Source organism: Hoplias malabaricus, chromosome 3, assembly GCF_029633855.1.
Source record: "Hoplias malabaricus isolate fHopMal1 chromosome 3, fHopMal1.hap1, whole genome shotgun sequence".
NCBI lineage: Eukaryota > Metazoa > Chordata > Actinopteri > Characiformes > Erythrinidae > Hoplias > Hoplias malabaricus.
The window spans coordinates 60,591,759-60,609,720 of NC_089802.1; the positions used below are offsets into that span (position 1 = coordinate 60,591,759).

At 38.6% G+C, this 17,962-nt stretch overlaps 1 protein-coding gene across 1 annotated transcript in view; it reads right to left on the reverse strand.

The window, feature by feature from the left end:
* Window positions 1-4,139: 4,139 nt before the first annotated feature.
* sned1 (sushi, nidogen and EGF-like domains 1) overlaps window positions 4,140-17,962 on the reverse strand; it is a 50,699-nt gene continuing 36,876 nt past the window's right edge. Inside the window, exons 18-32 of the mRNA XM_066665429.1 lie at window positions 16,918-17,031; window positions 16,405-16,518; window positions 15,774-15,890; window positions 15,005-15,292; window positions 14,634-14,817; window positions 13,426-13,538; window positions 12,211-12,489; window positions 11,597-11,729; window positions 11,410-11,492; window positions 10,641-10,739; window positions 9,089-9,205; window positions 7,053-7,140; window positions 4,986-5,065; window positions 4,732-4,759; window positions 4,140-4,617 (exon numbers count right to left, since the gene is read on the reverse strand). Of these exons, the coding sequence (XP_066521526.1) occupies window positions 4,734-4,759; window positions 4,986-5,065; window positions 7,053-7,140; window positions 9,089-9,205; window positions 10,641-10,739; window positions 11,410-11,492; window positions 11,597-11,729; window positions 12,211-12,489; window positions 13,426-13,538; window positions 14,634-14,817; window positions 15,005-15,292; window positions 15,774-15,890; window positions 16,405-16,518; window positions 16,918-17,031 (1,835 nt within the window). The 3' untranslated portion in view covers window positions 4,140-4,617; window positions 4,732-4,733. The remainder of the gene's footprint in view (window positions 4,618-4,731; window positions 4,760-4,985; window positions 5,066-7,052; window positions 7,141-9,088; window positions 9,206-10,640; window positions 10,740-11,409; window positions 11,493-11,596; window positions 11,730-12,210; window positions 12,490-13,425; window positions 13,539-14,633; window positions 14,818-15,004; window positions 15,293-15,773; window positions 15,891-16,404; window positions 16,519-16,917; window positions 17,032-17,962) is intronic.

Below are 17,962 nucleotides of genomic sequence, written 5' to 3' on the forward strand. Positions count from 1 at the left end.
ACAATGTGCTGATTCGATTCCTTATATAGCAGCTCAGAGCTCTAGTCTCCTCATTCATGGTGAGTAAAAAAATTTAAACAACTCAGTAGTATCACATGACTCATTCAGACACACCCAAAATCTACCATCCACTCCAGGCTGGAGAACGCACTCTGGAAGTTCCCCGACCTGGTGGAAATAAATTGTTATTAGTGAAAACATTTGGAACAAACAAAATGTCCAGATTCAATTTCTTATACAGAAGCTCAGAGCTCTAGTCTCCTCATTCATGGTAAGTAAATAATAATTTTAAAAAAATCTCAGCAGTATAACATGACCCACTCAGACACACCCAAATATCTACCATCCACTTCAGAGACCAAAAGGGAAAATACTACTCCAGCCTTCTGGAAGAAAATTGATAAGCTCATCCTTTGGAAAATCACTGAAAAGATGAGTCTGGGTTCTTTGATGATATTTAGCCAGTAGAACTAGTTTTCTTTATCATGGTAGATTTTTTTTCTTCACCATGATTGAGAACCGTCATTCGATAGGAAATTGTATCTTATTAAATTTGCATGTCAGCCAACTTCCTTGCCTTGTTTTCTGCCCACTCTGGGCCAGAGTGCATCACTGGTTCTGTATGGTGTCAGGGCCAGTGTACTGTTCCCTAGGAGAAAGACTAGAAGGAAAATTAAGCTTTCTTACAAATATGAAACACCACAGCAGTACTCTGGAGGAAGATTAGAGTCAGACAGATGAGCTCACCTTTTGGGAAATGGTTGAAAAGTGGTGTCTGTGTTCTCTGTTGTGGGACTAGTCATTGGGACTAATTTTCTTTGTCATGGTAGAATGTTCTTAAATATGAGGTTTTTTTCCCTTCTCACGGAGCTCTATTCTCAATTTTGGCGTTTCATTGCATTCATTAAACTATTCAAAATTTGGGTCAATATATAGTCATGCATGAATATATTCATCATTTCAGAGTAGCAATTTTTATAGTAAGTCAGTCAAAATATACTTTGACATTGAACATCCTATGTTCAATTTGTAAAATAACCTTAAATTAGAACATTTTTGACATTCCAGTTTAGCCACTTAAGCGTCTGTGGGATTCCAACCTATGCGGTATAGTTCCAAAGTCAATCACTAACAGGTTGCTCCACTTAAACACTTTTTCATCGCACTCTTTTAATGTTGGGATGAATAAGGAGCAGCATGAAACACACCAAACTAAATAGCCACAGGATTCAAACCCCTGACTATCTGCATTCAAAGTAAAGCACTAAAAGCTTCACCACAGCCTGCCTCAATCATTCATTACACTGTCTGAAACTGAATATCAGTAAGGAATCAATCACAAATTGAGTCATTGTTTAAGATTTTGCAAGTCCTATGAACGTTAGATGTCTTTTCATTCTAACACCTTCCTGTAACATTCTCTACACATAACACAGCAATTGTAACCCCATTTTTCAATCACTGCAGCCCAGCTCAGGATGCGAACCCTGAACCTATGGGTCAGGAGGCAGTTGTTCTCATGCCACAAGTGACTTCTGCAGAGCCCCATTTTGAGCCTCTTGAAAGGGTGGAGTAATATTGAAACAAGCTCAATTTTATTGTTTGGTCTGGGCAAAGTTTTTTATGCAGGGGGAGAAAATAGGAATTTATTCAGCATTTCAGTTTTGTGGTGTTATTGGCAAGAATAAAACACCCTATCAGAAGCATAGCGTAGCATAGATAGTTCTCACAGCATTCATAAAAGCATTTTTCCTGTCCCAGCAATCCAGCTTGGGATTCAAACCCCAAACCTATGGGTCAAGGAAACATTTGCTTGGATGTTACGCCACCAAGGACCTGTGAACACCCACCACATCTTGAGCCTCTTTAAATGTTGGAGTAATATGGAATCAAGCACCATTTTTGCAAGCATTTCAAATACTTTGAATTATTATCATTATAACAAAATGCTTATGAAAATATATTTAACATTCTGTTTCAGGTTGACATTGGGGAAATGGGTTTTAAATTTCTTCACAATTTGAACATCCAAAATAAAGTTTTAGAAGCAGTTAAAAACACACACAGCACCACACAGATTTATTGTTGTACTCCAGCCAAAAGATGCAAAAACCTTACCATTTGTTTGGTAATTATTTACTTTGAGACTTTGTGGTGAAACTTTGTGGTGAAATCCCTGTGACTAGTTCAAAATGGGCATTTTTCAAACTTTCATGAACTGAACAAAAACTGTCCACTTTTATAATGGATATGTATATACAAAATTGTCAGGCTTGGTGCACTGTATAAAAAGATAAAAAACATTTGTGCACAAGGTAAAGACAGAAGTTGTTATTCTTGGTTTTTCTGCATAGTACACGTTGAGGTTGATAGACATTTTATAGGCTATTAAAACATGAGGACATATTTATAGGTATATATATATATATATATATATATATATATATATATATATATATATATATATATATATATATATATATGAACATTTTATAGGCTATTAAAACATGAGTACATTACATATATATATATATATATATATACCTATCAAATTCCATGACAAATGGGCTACGTTAAGTCTCCCAAATGGCTGTAATGAGCTAATTGGCTAATGTAATGGCATCCATATTTTTTCAGTTGAAGGTGTTGCCCTTAAAGGACAGGTCTACAAGTAATTCATGGATGCACCATGCAAGATTTCATTTCAATAGGACTATCAGGGGCTGAGAAACAGCTTTTTGGATTTTACAGCACCCCCTATGGGTTAATTGACATAGCATTTGGATTGGTTCCACAGAATCATGTGCCTAAAAAGAATGCTAAATTTCGTTAGCATATGTGCCAGCAATCCTGATCTACAGCAATTTATATGAAACAAGCTCTACAGGGGGGACTAATTAGCATGTGGCTGCCATATTGTTGACAAATTTCTAATTTATTTTGAAGATTATTAATCAGGAGAGTCCCCTGAACATTTTGATACCTATATTGTTGAAAAAAAATCTAGGACTAGTAGAAAAATTATGTTTTTGTGGTTTTGCCAAATAAAGCAGAGAATGAGCCAAGAATGCACAAAACTTGACTGGTCAAAATGCAGCTAGAATTTAAAGCCTAGGTACCATCATTAAAGAGATATGGGCCAAAAGGCAAAACAGACTTCTGGGTTCTAACAAAATGCAAAGTCAGTGTGAAACTGTGTAAATCTGTCTTTAACCGTGAGATCACTTGAAATGAGCTCTTGTTGTGTCATGCTGAGTACCTTGTAACATAAACACATCAGAAAGTTTCATCAGAAACATAAATTGGAATTGCCCTTTAAACTCTTCTTCCTGACATACATATTCTTCATGACCTTACTAGATTAAGAACACCTATCTTGTATCTACACTCGTTGTCCATTTTATTAGCTCTACTGACCATAGAGGAGCACTTTGTAGTTCTATAAATACAGACTGTAGTCCATTTGTCTCTGCATATTTATCTCCATTTCACCTAGGCGTTTATTGGTCAGGACCCCCACAGAGGCATGATTTGTGTGTTGTACTGGTATGAGTGGAACAGACACAGCAGTGCTTCTCAAGATGTCCACTCACTCTCCACTCTGTTAGAACCACCTACCTTGTTGGTCCACGTTGTGCACAGTTTGTATTGGCCATCCTCTAGTCATTTTTCAGTCGACATAGGATACAGACCACTGGATGCTGTTGGCTGTATATATTTGTTGGTGGACCACTTGTTAGATTCAGCAAATAAACAGTAGTTATACATTAAAATGTGCAGCTATATTCCCTGCAGATATCATGTGCCTGTTTTTAATTTTTATAAAAAGTCAACAAAATGTACAGCAAATTAAAAATAGGATACAATTAGAGTGAAACAATGATAAAGTAGTTAATATTGTTCAATTTTGTTTTATATATGTAATATCTTTATGTGGTTTGCAGGATTCTTTCTGCAGTAACTTCTACAGTGCATTAATAGTATGCTCCCATTATATCTCACAGGTTTTTATTCATTACTGTGAAACATCTGCTGATAAACTTTTTAAATTCCCCTGTTTTAAAATGAGAGAACAGTTGAAATGTAAGTACACAAAATAGGCCATTTTAATTTTTTTATTATTAAAATAGTCACCTACAAAAACAACCTATAAACACTATTTACAGGACAGCTAGCAGAGATGTCTGTTTTATACAACTCCAATATGTATGTGTCTTCCAGTATTTGTTTGTGCTCTTGTTGAGTGCATGAGAAAGAGAGATTGGTTTATACTCAGCTCTATCAATTCTAAAGCTGAATGAGAAAGTCATTGAGATGGAGATGTTGAAAGGAGATGCAATGGGCGACCATTCAAAAAAATTCCCTGAGGGATTACACAGCCACATATAGTCAATATTATAAAACATTTCCACTTGAGGTATGCGATTTGGTGCAGGGTAACTGCAAGAATGTGGGTACAGAATGATCTACAGAGTGGGAGATGTCAGAAACTGTTCCTAAAACTGCCTGGTCAGTGAGCTAGTCTGGAAACGAGTCAGATTGTGTAATGATTCCATGTTTATCTTTCTGTGCAAGTTAGAGGCCTGTGTTCCAGGGAGATACTGTGCATCTAGGCTCCTGAAAGAAGAATGGAATGAATAAATGACAGAACCAATAAGATAATTATCAATGATATAATATATATAAATAAGATTAGAAACTGATCAAATAAAATCAAACAAAATAGCTCACCTTTATTGTTGTCTTTCAGTTCTTCGGCCTGATAAAAAAAGAAATAATATATTAATGCTTTAAAGAGACTCAGTCATTTTTACTCTTAAATTATAGTTACATCAGTTATAAAATCTCGATCAGAAGACTTTTGGCATAGTTTACTAAGAGGAATGAGACAAAAACTATAATTTGTGGTGTCTAAATACTTTTCTTCCTGTTTTTACATTACATATTTTTAAGAGTGTAAGGTGTTTTGTAAAGACTTGACTTACTGGGAGGTTTCTTTGGGAGCAGAGGCTCACAGATCTCTCTAAAACAAACATCTTGCTGTACTTTATATGTTCTCTTATACCTGTGAATCAAAAACAAAGAAAGCTTAAAATAAAGAAAATAATTAATCATTTCTGGACACTGTTCTGGGTCCTGGCATATGATAATAAATCAGTTCTGAAATCTCCATTTTTTTATTTATATGGCATACATTTACAATCCAATCACAAAGTACTGAGCAACTTAACACAATTTTGCTAGTATGGACCACGCACGTAGAGGCTGAAACGGGGAGGTGAACTCAGAAGTCTTTGGGGAGGAGTTCAGGGTGACTTATGAATGCGTATGAAGCCAGACCCCCGTTGGATAAATGAATATAAGACAATGGTGGAGACGGGGTGGAGGTGAGTGCAAGTTTTAAAAAAGGAGGCTCGGTGGGTTTGATAATTGCCGAACACGGCTCTGAATACGGGGATCAGCAGGAATGACCCAGTGCGGAGGAGCGAGCTGACGTAGTGAAGCAGTCGAATCGAGATCTGTCTCCTGAACTAAATGAAGCGAGTTTGTCTGACGCGGAAATGATGTGAATTTGCGGGGTATATATAAGGCTGAGAGGAGGAGTTCGGGCGTAGTCCTACTCCCAAAATTATTTTATTACATAACTTCATTTACTATTGGTTCAAAACTTTTATGTTTATGTAACATATCTTCATTAAATCATAGATACACCAACAATATTACCACCACCTCTGTATTTCTACACTCACTGTTTACTCACTGTATACATGCACTTTGTAGTTCTACAATTACAGACAATTGGAGCAGAGGGATGCCTGTGTTTCAGGATGCTCCCGCATATGTATGTCCTTCAGTTTCTCTCCTTTTAGTTAAAGCTGCCATAGTCAGATCTGCTGGAGTCATTAGCCCCACTCTGGAAATGTTCACATTTTGTGCTTTACATAAAAACTAATTCCAGCCCTTTGCCTTTTTCAGAGTAAACGACTGCCCACCTGTCTGGTTGAACACTGATGGATGACTGTCAAGCTCCTGCTCTACACTTCAGACCAGCTGCCCACGCTCCAGCCACTAGCAATTACCTTGGAGATGCCCCCACAATTAAGTTTTCATGGACACCTAACGATTATTACCAGTAGACTGACCAGAGGAGGATAGGTCCCCCCCTTGTGAGCCTTGGTTCCTCCCAAGGTTACTTCCTCAGCTGAGGGTATTTTTCCTTGCCACTGTCGTCCCTGGCTTGCTCACCTGGGGTTTTTTACATTCTTTACATTTTTACATTTCATGTCAAAACTTTGTCTTACTGGAATACTGTGAACCTGCTTTGTGACAACACCAGTTGTAAAAAAGGGCTATACAATAAATTAGATTTGATTTGATATTCTTTATCTGTTGTATTGCTTCCCTCTTTTTCAATTATCAGCCCCCCCCAGGAGCATGACTTGTTTGAGTTGTGCATATTTTTGAGTATTCTTTGTCCAGTAGTGTCCCTGAGGGTTTTTAAAAATGTGTCTGATCCACCAGTACTAGCACAACACACACTAGCACACCACCACGCCATTGTCACCTCAACACTGAGGGTGATCAACTACCCAGTCATTCCTACACTGTGGTTTTCTTGTGGGGGTCTTGAGCATTTAAAAGGGGGATGAAATGGGGTTAAAATGTACACAGAGCAACAGTTGGACTACAGTCTCATTGTAGAACTAAAAAGTGCTCCTGTATGGTCAGTACAACTATGTAAAGTGGACATAGAAACAAAGAGGATGTAGTAATATGGCTAATCGGTGTATCTACAGATGGCAATAGGTCAGGCATGATAACAGCTCCCCCTGCTGAAAAATCTTTACACTTGACTTTAGCTGGCCCACAAAGCCAGTCGTTATTGCATGCCGTTTCTTTTGTATACAGCCAAGAAATTAAATTCTTACCTCGACTCCAGCCTACACATTGATACACAGAAAATGTCTCTGGGTGCGCATTAGTTTATTTTACCAGAAATGCAGAGCACATGAGAAACCAGATAACCAGATTTGCAATAACAAAATACTTACAGATAATGGCAGACTCCGTCTTCCCAGACAGGTACACTCTTGGTTTCAGAATAGAGCCGGGTGCATGGGTGTGGTATTCGTTGACAATCTATACACAACATACAACAAGCATTTGTTTGTGAAATAGGAACAGAAAACAGATAAATCAAGCAGCATGTGAAACAACTTTTATGCTCCCTTCATCATTAGTGCAGTCGACTACATTAAGGTAAATATACAGTGGCCAGCAGCAAAGCCACCTATTTATACCCTTAGCTTTAGAAGAAATGATAAATAAGCAAGTGTCCATAAATATTTTGCAATTCAGATTTATAGATAGTAGCAAGGTTTTGGTTAACGTATCCTCACACCATTCAAGAGCCTTTAGAAGCTTCATTCATGACACATCAAAATAGAGAGACATCAAGGTTATGTGACTTATTCATTCATTGTCTGTGAGCGCTTAACCAGTCCAGGGTTGAGGTGGATCCAGGGCCAACCCGGAATCACTGGGCTAAAGGTGGTAATACACTGTGAAAGGGGTGTCAGTCCTTCACAGTGTGACACACACTCACAAATTCACACCTATGGACACTTTTGAGTAGCCAATTCACCAACCAAGATGTGTTTTTTGAACCGTGATAAGAAACCGAAGCACCAAACTCCTCGCAGACAATCACCCAGAGCGGGGCATGAACCCACAACCTCAGGACCCTGGATCTGTTTGGCAATGCAGGGCATTGCATACTTCACACCTTCACACATTTGGACACTTAAAAGCACGTGTCCCTGACTACAGGGGTGACCCAAGTTGGGGATTGAACACACAAACCCAGTCCGTGGAGTTGTGTGGCAACAAAATTAAGTGTAGTAACACCATGCCACCCTTCATCAGAATTAAGCCACTATTATATCAAATTCATTATTTATAACATGCCTTTTTAATTTACCAACAGCTTGATGACACAAAACAATTTTAGAAATGAAACTGACGTCACTGATGTCATGATAAGTATACAGTACTGTTATTGCAATAAGCCTTTATAAATATTTATGAAGTTCTATGACTGTTGTCTGAAAGGGCTCATATAAGAGACTACCCTCTAATAAAGTGTTACTGTGATGTTACTATAATTTTTGGCACATTTCTTTTGGTTACATTTTAATTAAATTAAATTCTCAAACAATTGATATACTGCTGTGTTCAAATGAAGTGGAGAAAAAATTGGAAATATAATATTTTCATAGATGAGAAGTACCTCATGGTACCGGCTTGTAACTCATTTACTCATTCACTCTACTTTATATACATAAGCTGCATTCCAAAGCCTAGGCTACAGCCGAGGTAGGACATGTCCTCGTTAAGACTGTCCTATGAAAACTCCTTCTTAGTAACACAATCACATAAATGGAAGAGCCTAAGGAGGCTGCGTCGTGACGTCAACGGAAAGGTCTTATCTGCCTTGAAGCACTAACATGACTGTAAGTTAAAATAAATTGTATTTGCTTATTAATATTATCCTGCAAGGCAATATTTTTTAAAATAGTAATTTATTAACATGTGTACTTTAACCTTGAACACGGAAACTTTAAACTTTTATATAGGACTTATTAGAACTTAAAATAAATATATGCTGTCTGTAATATGCCGATAAGCTTTTGGATTAAATACGATATAGAAACCAATAATTTACTTAATTCATTATTTTACATTTTACAAGGTAAATTAAATCTGAAGGTCCATCTTTCTCTGTGTCTTGTTTATTTTCTCTAATGCACGGTATGTGCACAGAGAATTGGAATGAAGGATAAGCCTGTTGCTTCCTTCAAATTGCTTTGAATGCAGGCTGCATTCCTCAGCTGTATACACAGGATCCTTCACATTGGAACAGCCTTCTGTGACGCAGCAGCCGAGTAACACAGCTATATGTACTCAGGTTTAGGAATTGCCATTTTGCTTTGCATCAATGACAAATTGTGTTCTAAACACTGAAAACATGGAATTCCCACAAGTGCCTGAGAAGACACTCGTGTACATCATGGATTACTGTACTCACGTAGCTCACAGTGTCTGCCCTTGAAGTTTGCTGGACAGTCACAACTGTAGGAGTCACTGCTCTGGACACAGGTTCCTCCATTCTGACACGACTGAGTTCTGCAGTCACGTGGGGTGTCTGCAACACAGTTGACACGAACACACTGCTAATACAGTACACTAGCCCTGATAAGCAGACTTTCAACACCTTTTTAAAACATCCATAACAGAAAAATAATACAGTTTATGCTGAAATGTAGACAAATTAAACATGCTATGTATAAATAACTGTTCTAAATTAGTTGAAAAATCGAACACGGAAATGTTTTTTCTCTTACAAAATCATTACAGTAGGTGTTCACATATGGATTCTGCTTTTCCACCCCCTTTGAAGGTGCCTATATTTTCTAGCCACCCCAATCCAAAATATGCATACAGGAAAGGTTTTGTTTATTTTAAACACTGCAATTCATACAAAACTGTAACTTCTGACTGAACAAAACAAAAAGTGACAAAACATCTTAACAGTGCAATTATTATATTTGACAAGTTATGTGACAAATTCCTTTGCCTCCCACTGCAATAGCTCCATACCCTCCACTTTGGGAAACACTGCATTACAGTATGTTTAACATTAGCAAATCTCTCTCTAGTCAATTTTATGGTTGGTATACTAAAATTTCAGGAGGAAAATCTAATTGGAAAATTTATCAAGAAACATTGTATCAGAAAATGTCTTTGTAACCCTTTATGTCACATTCTTTAAGCTACATTTTACAGGGATTAACTTTTTTTAGACATTATCACTCTCACTTTAGTCTGAGCATTTCATATCAAAACATTCTGAACAGATGTATATTTGCTATATTTTGGCATTTTTACATCTTAAAAATGTATTCTGTATTATAAAGGCACTTTTTAAATATTATTGTATTTTTCCTTTAATGTCTCTAACAATGAAAAACAACACATCATCAGACCATTAATTTCCTGAGAAATTGTAAGGCAGTTTGTTTGATGCTATGTTATTATTCCTTTAGTTCCAAAGAAGCAACCTTGCACTAAACATGTCTTTGCAGAATTTTGAAAAACATTTATTAAAAAAAAATAATAATATAGAAAAATGGACTTGTATTCTATGGAAGAATGTCCTGGAGAAATAAACTTTGCAAAAGCAAACTATGATGCTAGAATTAACAACTGGATTTTAAGGTTGCTCTCATTGGCAAGTCACAACGTTTTTGTTTTAGAGTTTAACTTGTAAGATAACATCAAACAAGCACAGGAGGTTTAAAGCACACATAAGAACACATACTGAGAAACAGTGTTTTAAATTCTCTAAAACAAAAGTCACATAATATGTCCCAGTACTGCTATGGCGACTGTCCTGCAGCTGTACTCTTGACACTATGAGGGAAAAGCATGAGCTTGCCTCTCAGCTGGGAGCAATTAGAGAGAAAATACCACCTACAGTGTCAGAGCTGAATGTGCTCTGGCCTCACTCTTCACTGGAGAGAGCCCTGCAGTTTCTTATGATAATATTTAGGGTTCATGACACTGAAAAAAATACCTACCACTTTTCCTCCTTGTCACTTCTTCAGGACTCTCCAGAGCCAAGCTGATTTTATTGGTCGTTTCCTCCATTCTCTCTAATTTGACTGGAGCTTCAGGTTCTGTAGGAGAGAGCAGAGCAGGAATCAGATGCCTTGTGGATTTTATTAACTTACTGTACCAACAGAATAGCAGATCATTATAAAAAACATGTGCTCAGCTCCTTAAATCGTATTAGAATCTAACAGCAAAGTCACTACTGAAATATTCCAACAGAGAAATAATTTACACTATGGTCAAAATTCATGGCCCACTGCTCATCCAACATTTCTAGTAAAATAAAGGGTAGTAAAGAGTTATTTTGCCTTTGCTGTAGTAATTCATTTCTACTCTTCTGAGAAGACTTCATACTGGATATCCACATTTCTGTGAGTGTATGATGGAATTCAGCCACACAAACATTAGTGTGGCCAAGTCGTGATGATGGATGATTAGTGCATGGGGCTTTATATCCCTTTAGCAGCTTTGGCAGAGCACCCCTTTTCATTTCATGTTTTATATGAAAATTATACAAGCTGTGTGCAGAACACATTTGTCGACAATGAGTGCAAATTAAAGTACTGGAATTTACTAATTATAAGGAGTATCTAATATGAGCTTGTGCAGACTGGTTTAATTTGTACAAAGTGATTTGAAACATTGAAAAAATCGGAATTGATTTGAGTTTTCAAAAAACGAAGTGAAGCAAAATGTAAACAGTAATCTGGCGTTTTACACAAAATCAGCACTGACTTGTGCGGTGGCGAATGGTTTTGCGAGGTAAGTTGCTGAATTTGGCTGTTATCCTCCCCCTGCCATCAATCAGCTCTGTGTATCTGTAAGACACCACAACAAAAACAAAAAAATAAAATTGTTCTAATTAAATGAAAAACAAAAGAAATTAGATAATATTTATCTAATCTTCGCAGCATATATTCACCTAGGCAGTTCCTCTGAGAGCTCTCGGTCTGTATCAGGACTCAGATCCTGGAGTTTGGGCCGAAGCATGGCACGTCCACTGGCTGTTTCCCGAGCTCCCTGACTTCTCTGTACTTTCCCGTCATCCAAAGCTACTGAACAAAACACAGTACACAGTAAATTAAACATGTATGATAATTAATGGACTATGTATAATTTGTGATTAAAATGGCCGCATTATCATTTCCTCTCCTTGGCATATCACGTTACTGTTCATAAGACTATATATCTAGGCCATTCGTGTCTCTGCATTCATTGTTTGCCCCCGTCTGTACTTCAATGGTCAGGACCCTTACAGGACCACCCCAGAGCAGGTATGATTTAGGTGGTGGTTCATTCTCAGTGCTGCTGGAGTTTTAAACCCCTCATTGTCACTGCAGGATTGAGAACAGTCCACCATCTAAAAAACATCCAGCCAACAGTGTCCTGTGTCCATTGATGAAGGACTAGAGAGTGACTAACACAAACTCTGACTTTACATCTACAAAGTGCACCAACAAGATAAGTGTGTATAATAGAGCAGACAGTGAGTGGACACGTTTTAAAAACGAAGTAATGCCTTTAAGTAATGCTCACGTGTGGTGAAGGCTAAGTGCTGGGGCACGCTGTGGATCTGCTGTTGTCCAGTGTTTCGGACAGCGGTCAGGGCAAGACGGTAATGTTGTCCAGGGCTCAGGTCTCGTATTGTGTAGGTACCTAGGGTTCCATCTGGCAGATAGCGACTCCGTGTGCTCAGACCCCGTGTGACATTCACAACAAAGCCATCAGGTACGCTCCGAGGAGGACGATCCCAAGAAACCCGAGCTGAGGTGGAACTCACATAGGCCAGAGTCAGGTTCTGTGGTGGCAGGGGTCCTGACACATAATGCAGTTATGATACAGACGCTGTTACTGTAACTCAAACTATGATCTTTTCACTATGCACTAAGCCTAAACAATTTGGAAGAAACATCTTTTAGATTTTACACAACTGCAATTTTTAAATATGGAGAAATGTATTTAAAAAAAACCTTCATCAACTACATGAACATAATATCACATTTTCCAGTAAATATTGTTTCAAAATTTTTCCTTTATAAAGCGTTTCTTCTTTTTTGAAGACTTGCTTTTTGTGTTGTTTTTAGAAATCCAAAGGGACATTTTACACACACCACCTTCAGATCAGAATTTGGTTGCAATAAATTAAGTCCAATGGTACTGATTATGTTCAGATCTTTACTGTCACTGACATGGTAGTTGTAGTAGAATGTGGTGCACAGTGGCATATATTATTATCTTGTCAAATAAAAGAAAAAGGGGGCTAGAGAATAGTGCTTAGGACTGAAAGGTCATTGGCTTGATTCCCACAACTGGCAGGAAGATTGGGTGAGTGAAGGTTGAGTGAAGGAACAGCACTGTTCTCCTCCCTCAATCCACAGTTGAGGTACAACTGCCCCCTGGGCGCCGGGAATGGCTGCCCGCTGCTCTGGGTTTTTGTTCACTGTCACAAATGTGTTAAATGTGGAAGACACATTTTGTTGTACAATGTCAAATAATTGCACATTATTAAAACATTAAATAAAATGAGTAGAAGGGTGTTTTCTGCAGAGGGCATTTTTTTTATTTTGAAAAAAGGGAAACTGTCATTGCACAGTATTCAAGAAAATTAGGTCTCCACATTTAACCAGTTCATGGCAGTGAACATAAACACACCAACTGTTTGGGGCACTGACCAAGTAAACACAGAGAGAGAGAGAGAGAGAGAGAGAGAGAGAGAGAGAGAGAGAGAGAGAAAGGTAGAGAGAATCTTACTAGTCCAGAACTGCAGGGGCCCGGCGGAGTGGCTGGTGGAGGGCAGCTCCTCTGGGCGAATTCCACTCTGTGTCAGCACATCAACAGTGTACATCTGACCCGGGAGCAAAGAACTGGGGCACACATACAGTAAAGGTCAGCAAAACGTGCTTTCAATATTAATTATTTATTAATATTTCAGTATTTCAGGCCTTTACAAGCGAAAATCTGACACAAAAGCGTATTTATATATTCACTCCGAGTCTGTCACTGTTATGAACACAGGAATACACTTCAGAGTGTGAACGTGTCTAGAGAGACATCTAGTGGACATTACTAGAGTTGCAGGCACCTCAACTTCGCACTGACATTTCAGATAAAATCCCACAGAACCAAGCTCAGGCCATTTATTTTCACATGATGCATGTACTGAAACAATATTTAAAAAACCCTATCTAATCTAAATCTAAAGTAGATGCACGGTGCTACAACTATTAGTCTTTACTTATTATATGTATTCAAATACTGAAAACCCATCCAAGTCATAAAATATATTATGAATTCCAAGTATATTTTCATTCATTCATTATCTGTAACCGCTTATCCAATTCAGGGTCGCGGTGGGTCCAGAGCCTACCTGGGATCATTGGGCGCAAGGCGGGAATACACCCTGGAGGGGGCGCCAGTCCTTCACAGGGCAACACACACACACACTTTTGAGTCACCAATCCACCTGCAACGTGTGTTTTTGGACGGTGGGAGGAAACCGGACTACCCAGAGGAAACCCACGCGGACACGGGGAGAACACACCAACTCCTCACAGACAGTCACCCGGAGCGGGAATCGAACCCACAATCTCCAGGTCCCTGGAGCTGTGTGACTGCGACACTACCTGCTGCGCCACCGTGCCACCCCAAGTATATTTTATATATTTAAATTTAAATTAATTTATAGCACCCTACTTTTTAGTGGGTAAAGCTGTTCCTCTGAATTTAGCTCACAGGCTGCACCCCAGAAAATCATCTTAAACGTATCTTAAATGTAGGTAACATTTAAAATGTTCTAATTTTGAATTTTAAGAATGTAAATCAACCTATTTCTAATCATTTTTATTCATCAAGGACAATTATTTTACTCCACTGTATATTTTATTCTCCAGTGCATTAAGCTGATTTCACTTGTCAGTGTATCATGTGTTAAAGTGTTGGATCTGTTGCAGATTCCTGACCTGAAGCTGTATTCTGAAACGCTGCTGTTGAGGACGGCTGTACGTGGGCTGCTCCCATCCGAAGGAACAAGGGACAGTCGCAGCAAACTGACCGCAGCTCGTCGTCCAGCCTGCAGCAGCCAGCGCAACCACACTTGTGAAGAGGACACATTCAGCACTTGCAGCTGCTCCACTTTTCTCGGCCCTGAAACACAACACACACGTTTAATAGTGTAGGAAGAGTAGCCTTTTTAAAAATATAAGTAAACACGAGTCCCCTAGTTTACTCTAGAACTTGGGCACAATCAGTGGTTCATTGGTTGTCCTTTGACATGATTTTAGTACTTTCGTACAGAAGCTGCAGGTGTGAAGGTGAAGGTGGGGGCTCTCACTGGTGCGGATGAGGGCGAAAGCTGGTTGACTGATGTCATTGCTGTTGGTGTTGCGTTTGACAGAGAAGGTGGAGATGTTGTACAGCTGTCCCGGACTGAGACCCTGCAGCACATAAGTGGAATGCTGTCTCTCCAGAAAATCTGTTTTCCGTGGGCCTCGTCCGATGGGAGCGTAAGCCACTGCAAATCCACTGATCAGGTTCTGAGTCATATCTGACTGATCCCAGCGCAGCTCCACCTCACTCTCCTCCACCCGCAACACATGTAGACCGGATGGAGGCAGCAGGTCTGGAGAAATGGAGGATATTATTACGCACCCTGACTTCAAAACTCTGAGCATCAGAACAACATTACACAGCCAAAAGGCATCTGTTCATCACACAATTTTACTGACAACACACTTTATTAAGTAGATGTTACAGTAGATGTTGGATCATTTCTGTGCGGATTTGATTGCATTCATCCTCAAGAACATTAGTGATATACAGAATGAAGCTCTGATTAATTAGTTGAGTGGATCACAACACCAACTCATTGCAAAGGTGTCACTCCACGCCATCGCAGCCCAGTAGTATATATATATATATATATATATATATATATATATATATATATATATATATATATATATAAGGCTGTGAACAGTGTGAACAGTGCTGTGTATTTAGCACTAGATCTGTTGCACAGCCCGTTAAGTGCAGGAAATCCTTTCAGATTTAATGAAATGGCCCTGCACCCAGAGGAGTGTAAATTTATTATGAAGTTGTACCTCTCTCACAGTCTCGGCCTGTGTGTCCCACTCTACAGGCACAGCTGTAATTTCCTCTCCGGTCACTGCGACAGAAGCCCCTGGTCCCACACGGCTGTAACACACATGGGTTCTCCACTAGAGGGCGAGAAAACGTTTTACAAGTCTTACAATGTTTCTCTCAGTCTGCCTCATTCTGCAAATCTACCAGACATATGTCTTATCCATAATTTCACACTTATCAGGTGAAAACATTAAATCCACCCTGCAATTTCCTGCTATACACACACACACAGGATGAGTCGAGTTGCAGGACAACCTTTTATTTCTTTGATATGCTACATGCTAATATTAGAATAAAAGCAATTACTATTATATTTAGTAGTGATATTCTGTTTCATTATTATCTGAGATTATCTTCCAAAGCCTAGTTACAGATTTTAATAAATAATTCCTTATGTAAAATTAGGGTGACCAGATCTGAGATGGTGAAAAAGAGGACACGTTCAGGGTCGCATTGGGTCCGGAGTCCACCCGGAATCACAGGGCGCAAGGCGGGAACACACCCTGGAGGTTGCGCCAGTCCTTCGCAGGGCATTGAACATTTTATGGACATATATATACTAGTATTTGAAAGTGTAGATCAACCTACAGGTCTGGCAGCGGTCCCCAGTGTATCCCTCTTTACACACACACAGATGGCCCAATCTGTATCCACGACAGACACCTCCATTCAGACAGGGGTTTGACTCACATCCATCCTGTTCTGCAGACACAGTACAGTGATGTCAGCAGGTTAACAGCAGTACATTGCATTTGAGACTTTTTACTATTTACGTTCATACATTCAAATATCTTTAAAGCATTTAAGCACTGAAAACTGGCTCAGAGTTTATATATATATATATATATATATATATATATATATATATATATCCCACTTTTGTACCTTAACTGCACTAGTGGCTGAAAGGTTCTCATGTACAGAAGAGCATATGTTACCTATTAATAGCTTTCATAAGAGAAGTGAGATCTACAAACCGAGGGTCATACATTGTATAAAGGGCACTGTTATCATTTAAAATCCCCATGTGGCCCTTGCTTGTGTTTTGCAGATTTTATTATGTTTGTAAGACTTATTTCTGACCTAACAAAAGTGTGTTACCTATTTCACAGTCCTGTCCAGTGTAGCCTTGCTGACAGTGGCAGAAGTAAGAGCCTGGCTGGTCTTCACACGTGCCTCCGTGTTTACATGGTTCAGAGAGACATTCATCAAGATCTGACAAAACACACAAGTGGGAAAGCATGTGTTTAGTACACACAACTCAGGTATCTTCACAAATCCAGGATGGGACTGTAAAACACGGATGTCCAAACCAAGCGGAAGGTCGCAGCACTGCTGAGTGTCCACTCTGCTCACCCAAATTAGGGAAAACTATGATTACACACTTACTGGCCACTATATTACAAATCCTTCTTTTTGCCTTACTTGTGTACAGTTAGTGAGTTTAGCCCATATTAGCCACGCTCCCAGGCCTTTTTCAGTGGTCGGTTTTTGAACAAAGAGATAATCTTGGCTGAATATTTATCAGTGGTGGACCACCCTCAGCCTAGTTGTAAAACTGTCCCCTCAAAACTTCTGGCTCTCATAGTCATCATACCTGGTGTTGTGGTAACATGTTTTGGCATGGGGTAGCTTTTTCTATAAAATGAAGTGTAATACATTATAGGTACTATTCACAAAAGTAAATAACTTTTCATGATGCAGTTTTCAAAAATTAGCTAACTGAATTAACTTGTGTTTTGTTCAGAGTAACATCAAAACCGTGACATACCTTTTAATATTAAGTGTAATTGGCTATTTCATTCAAAATAAAGTTCTTAAAATGACAGCTGTATTTTGTCTTGTATAGTCCATTTTATTTGGTGCTGATTGGTGTGGGATTTAGGAGAGCAGTGCAGGAGTATAGTAATAAATTATGATTATTTTTTTTCCAGAAAGTAATCAGAAAATCAATTCCATTACAGTCCGATATATGTTTATAATGACAATTTTTAATGAAAATTGTAATGAAATTTCTAAATTGTCAATGACAACTGTTCTGTAATTATACATATGCATAAAGGACCTGTGGATGAACCTGACAAAGTAATCAGACAGCTAAAGTACAAGGTGAGGTGTTCTAATTACATGGATAAATGAGCATATG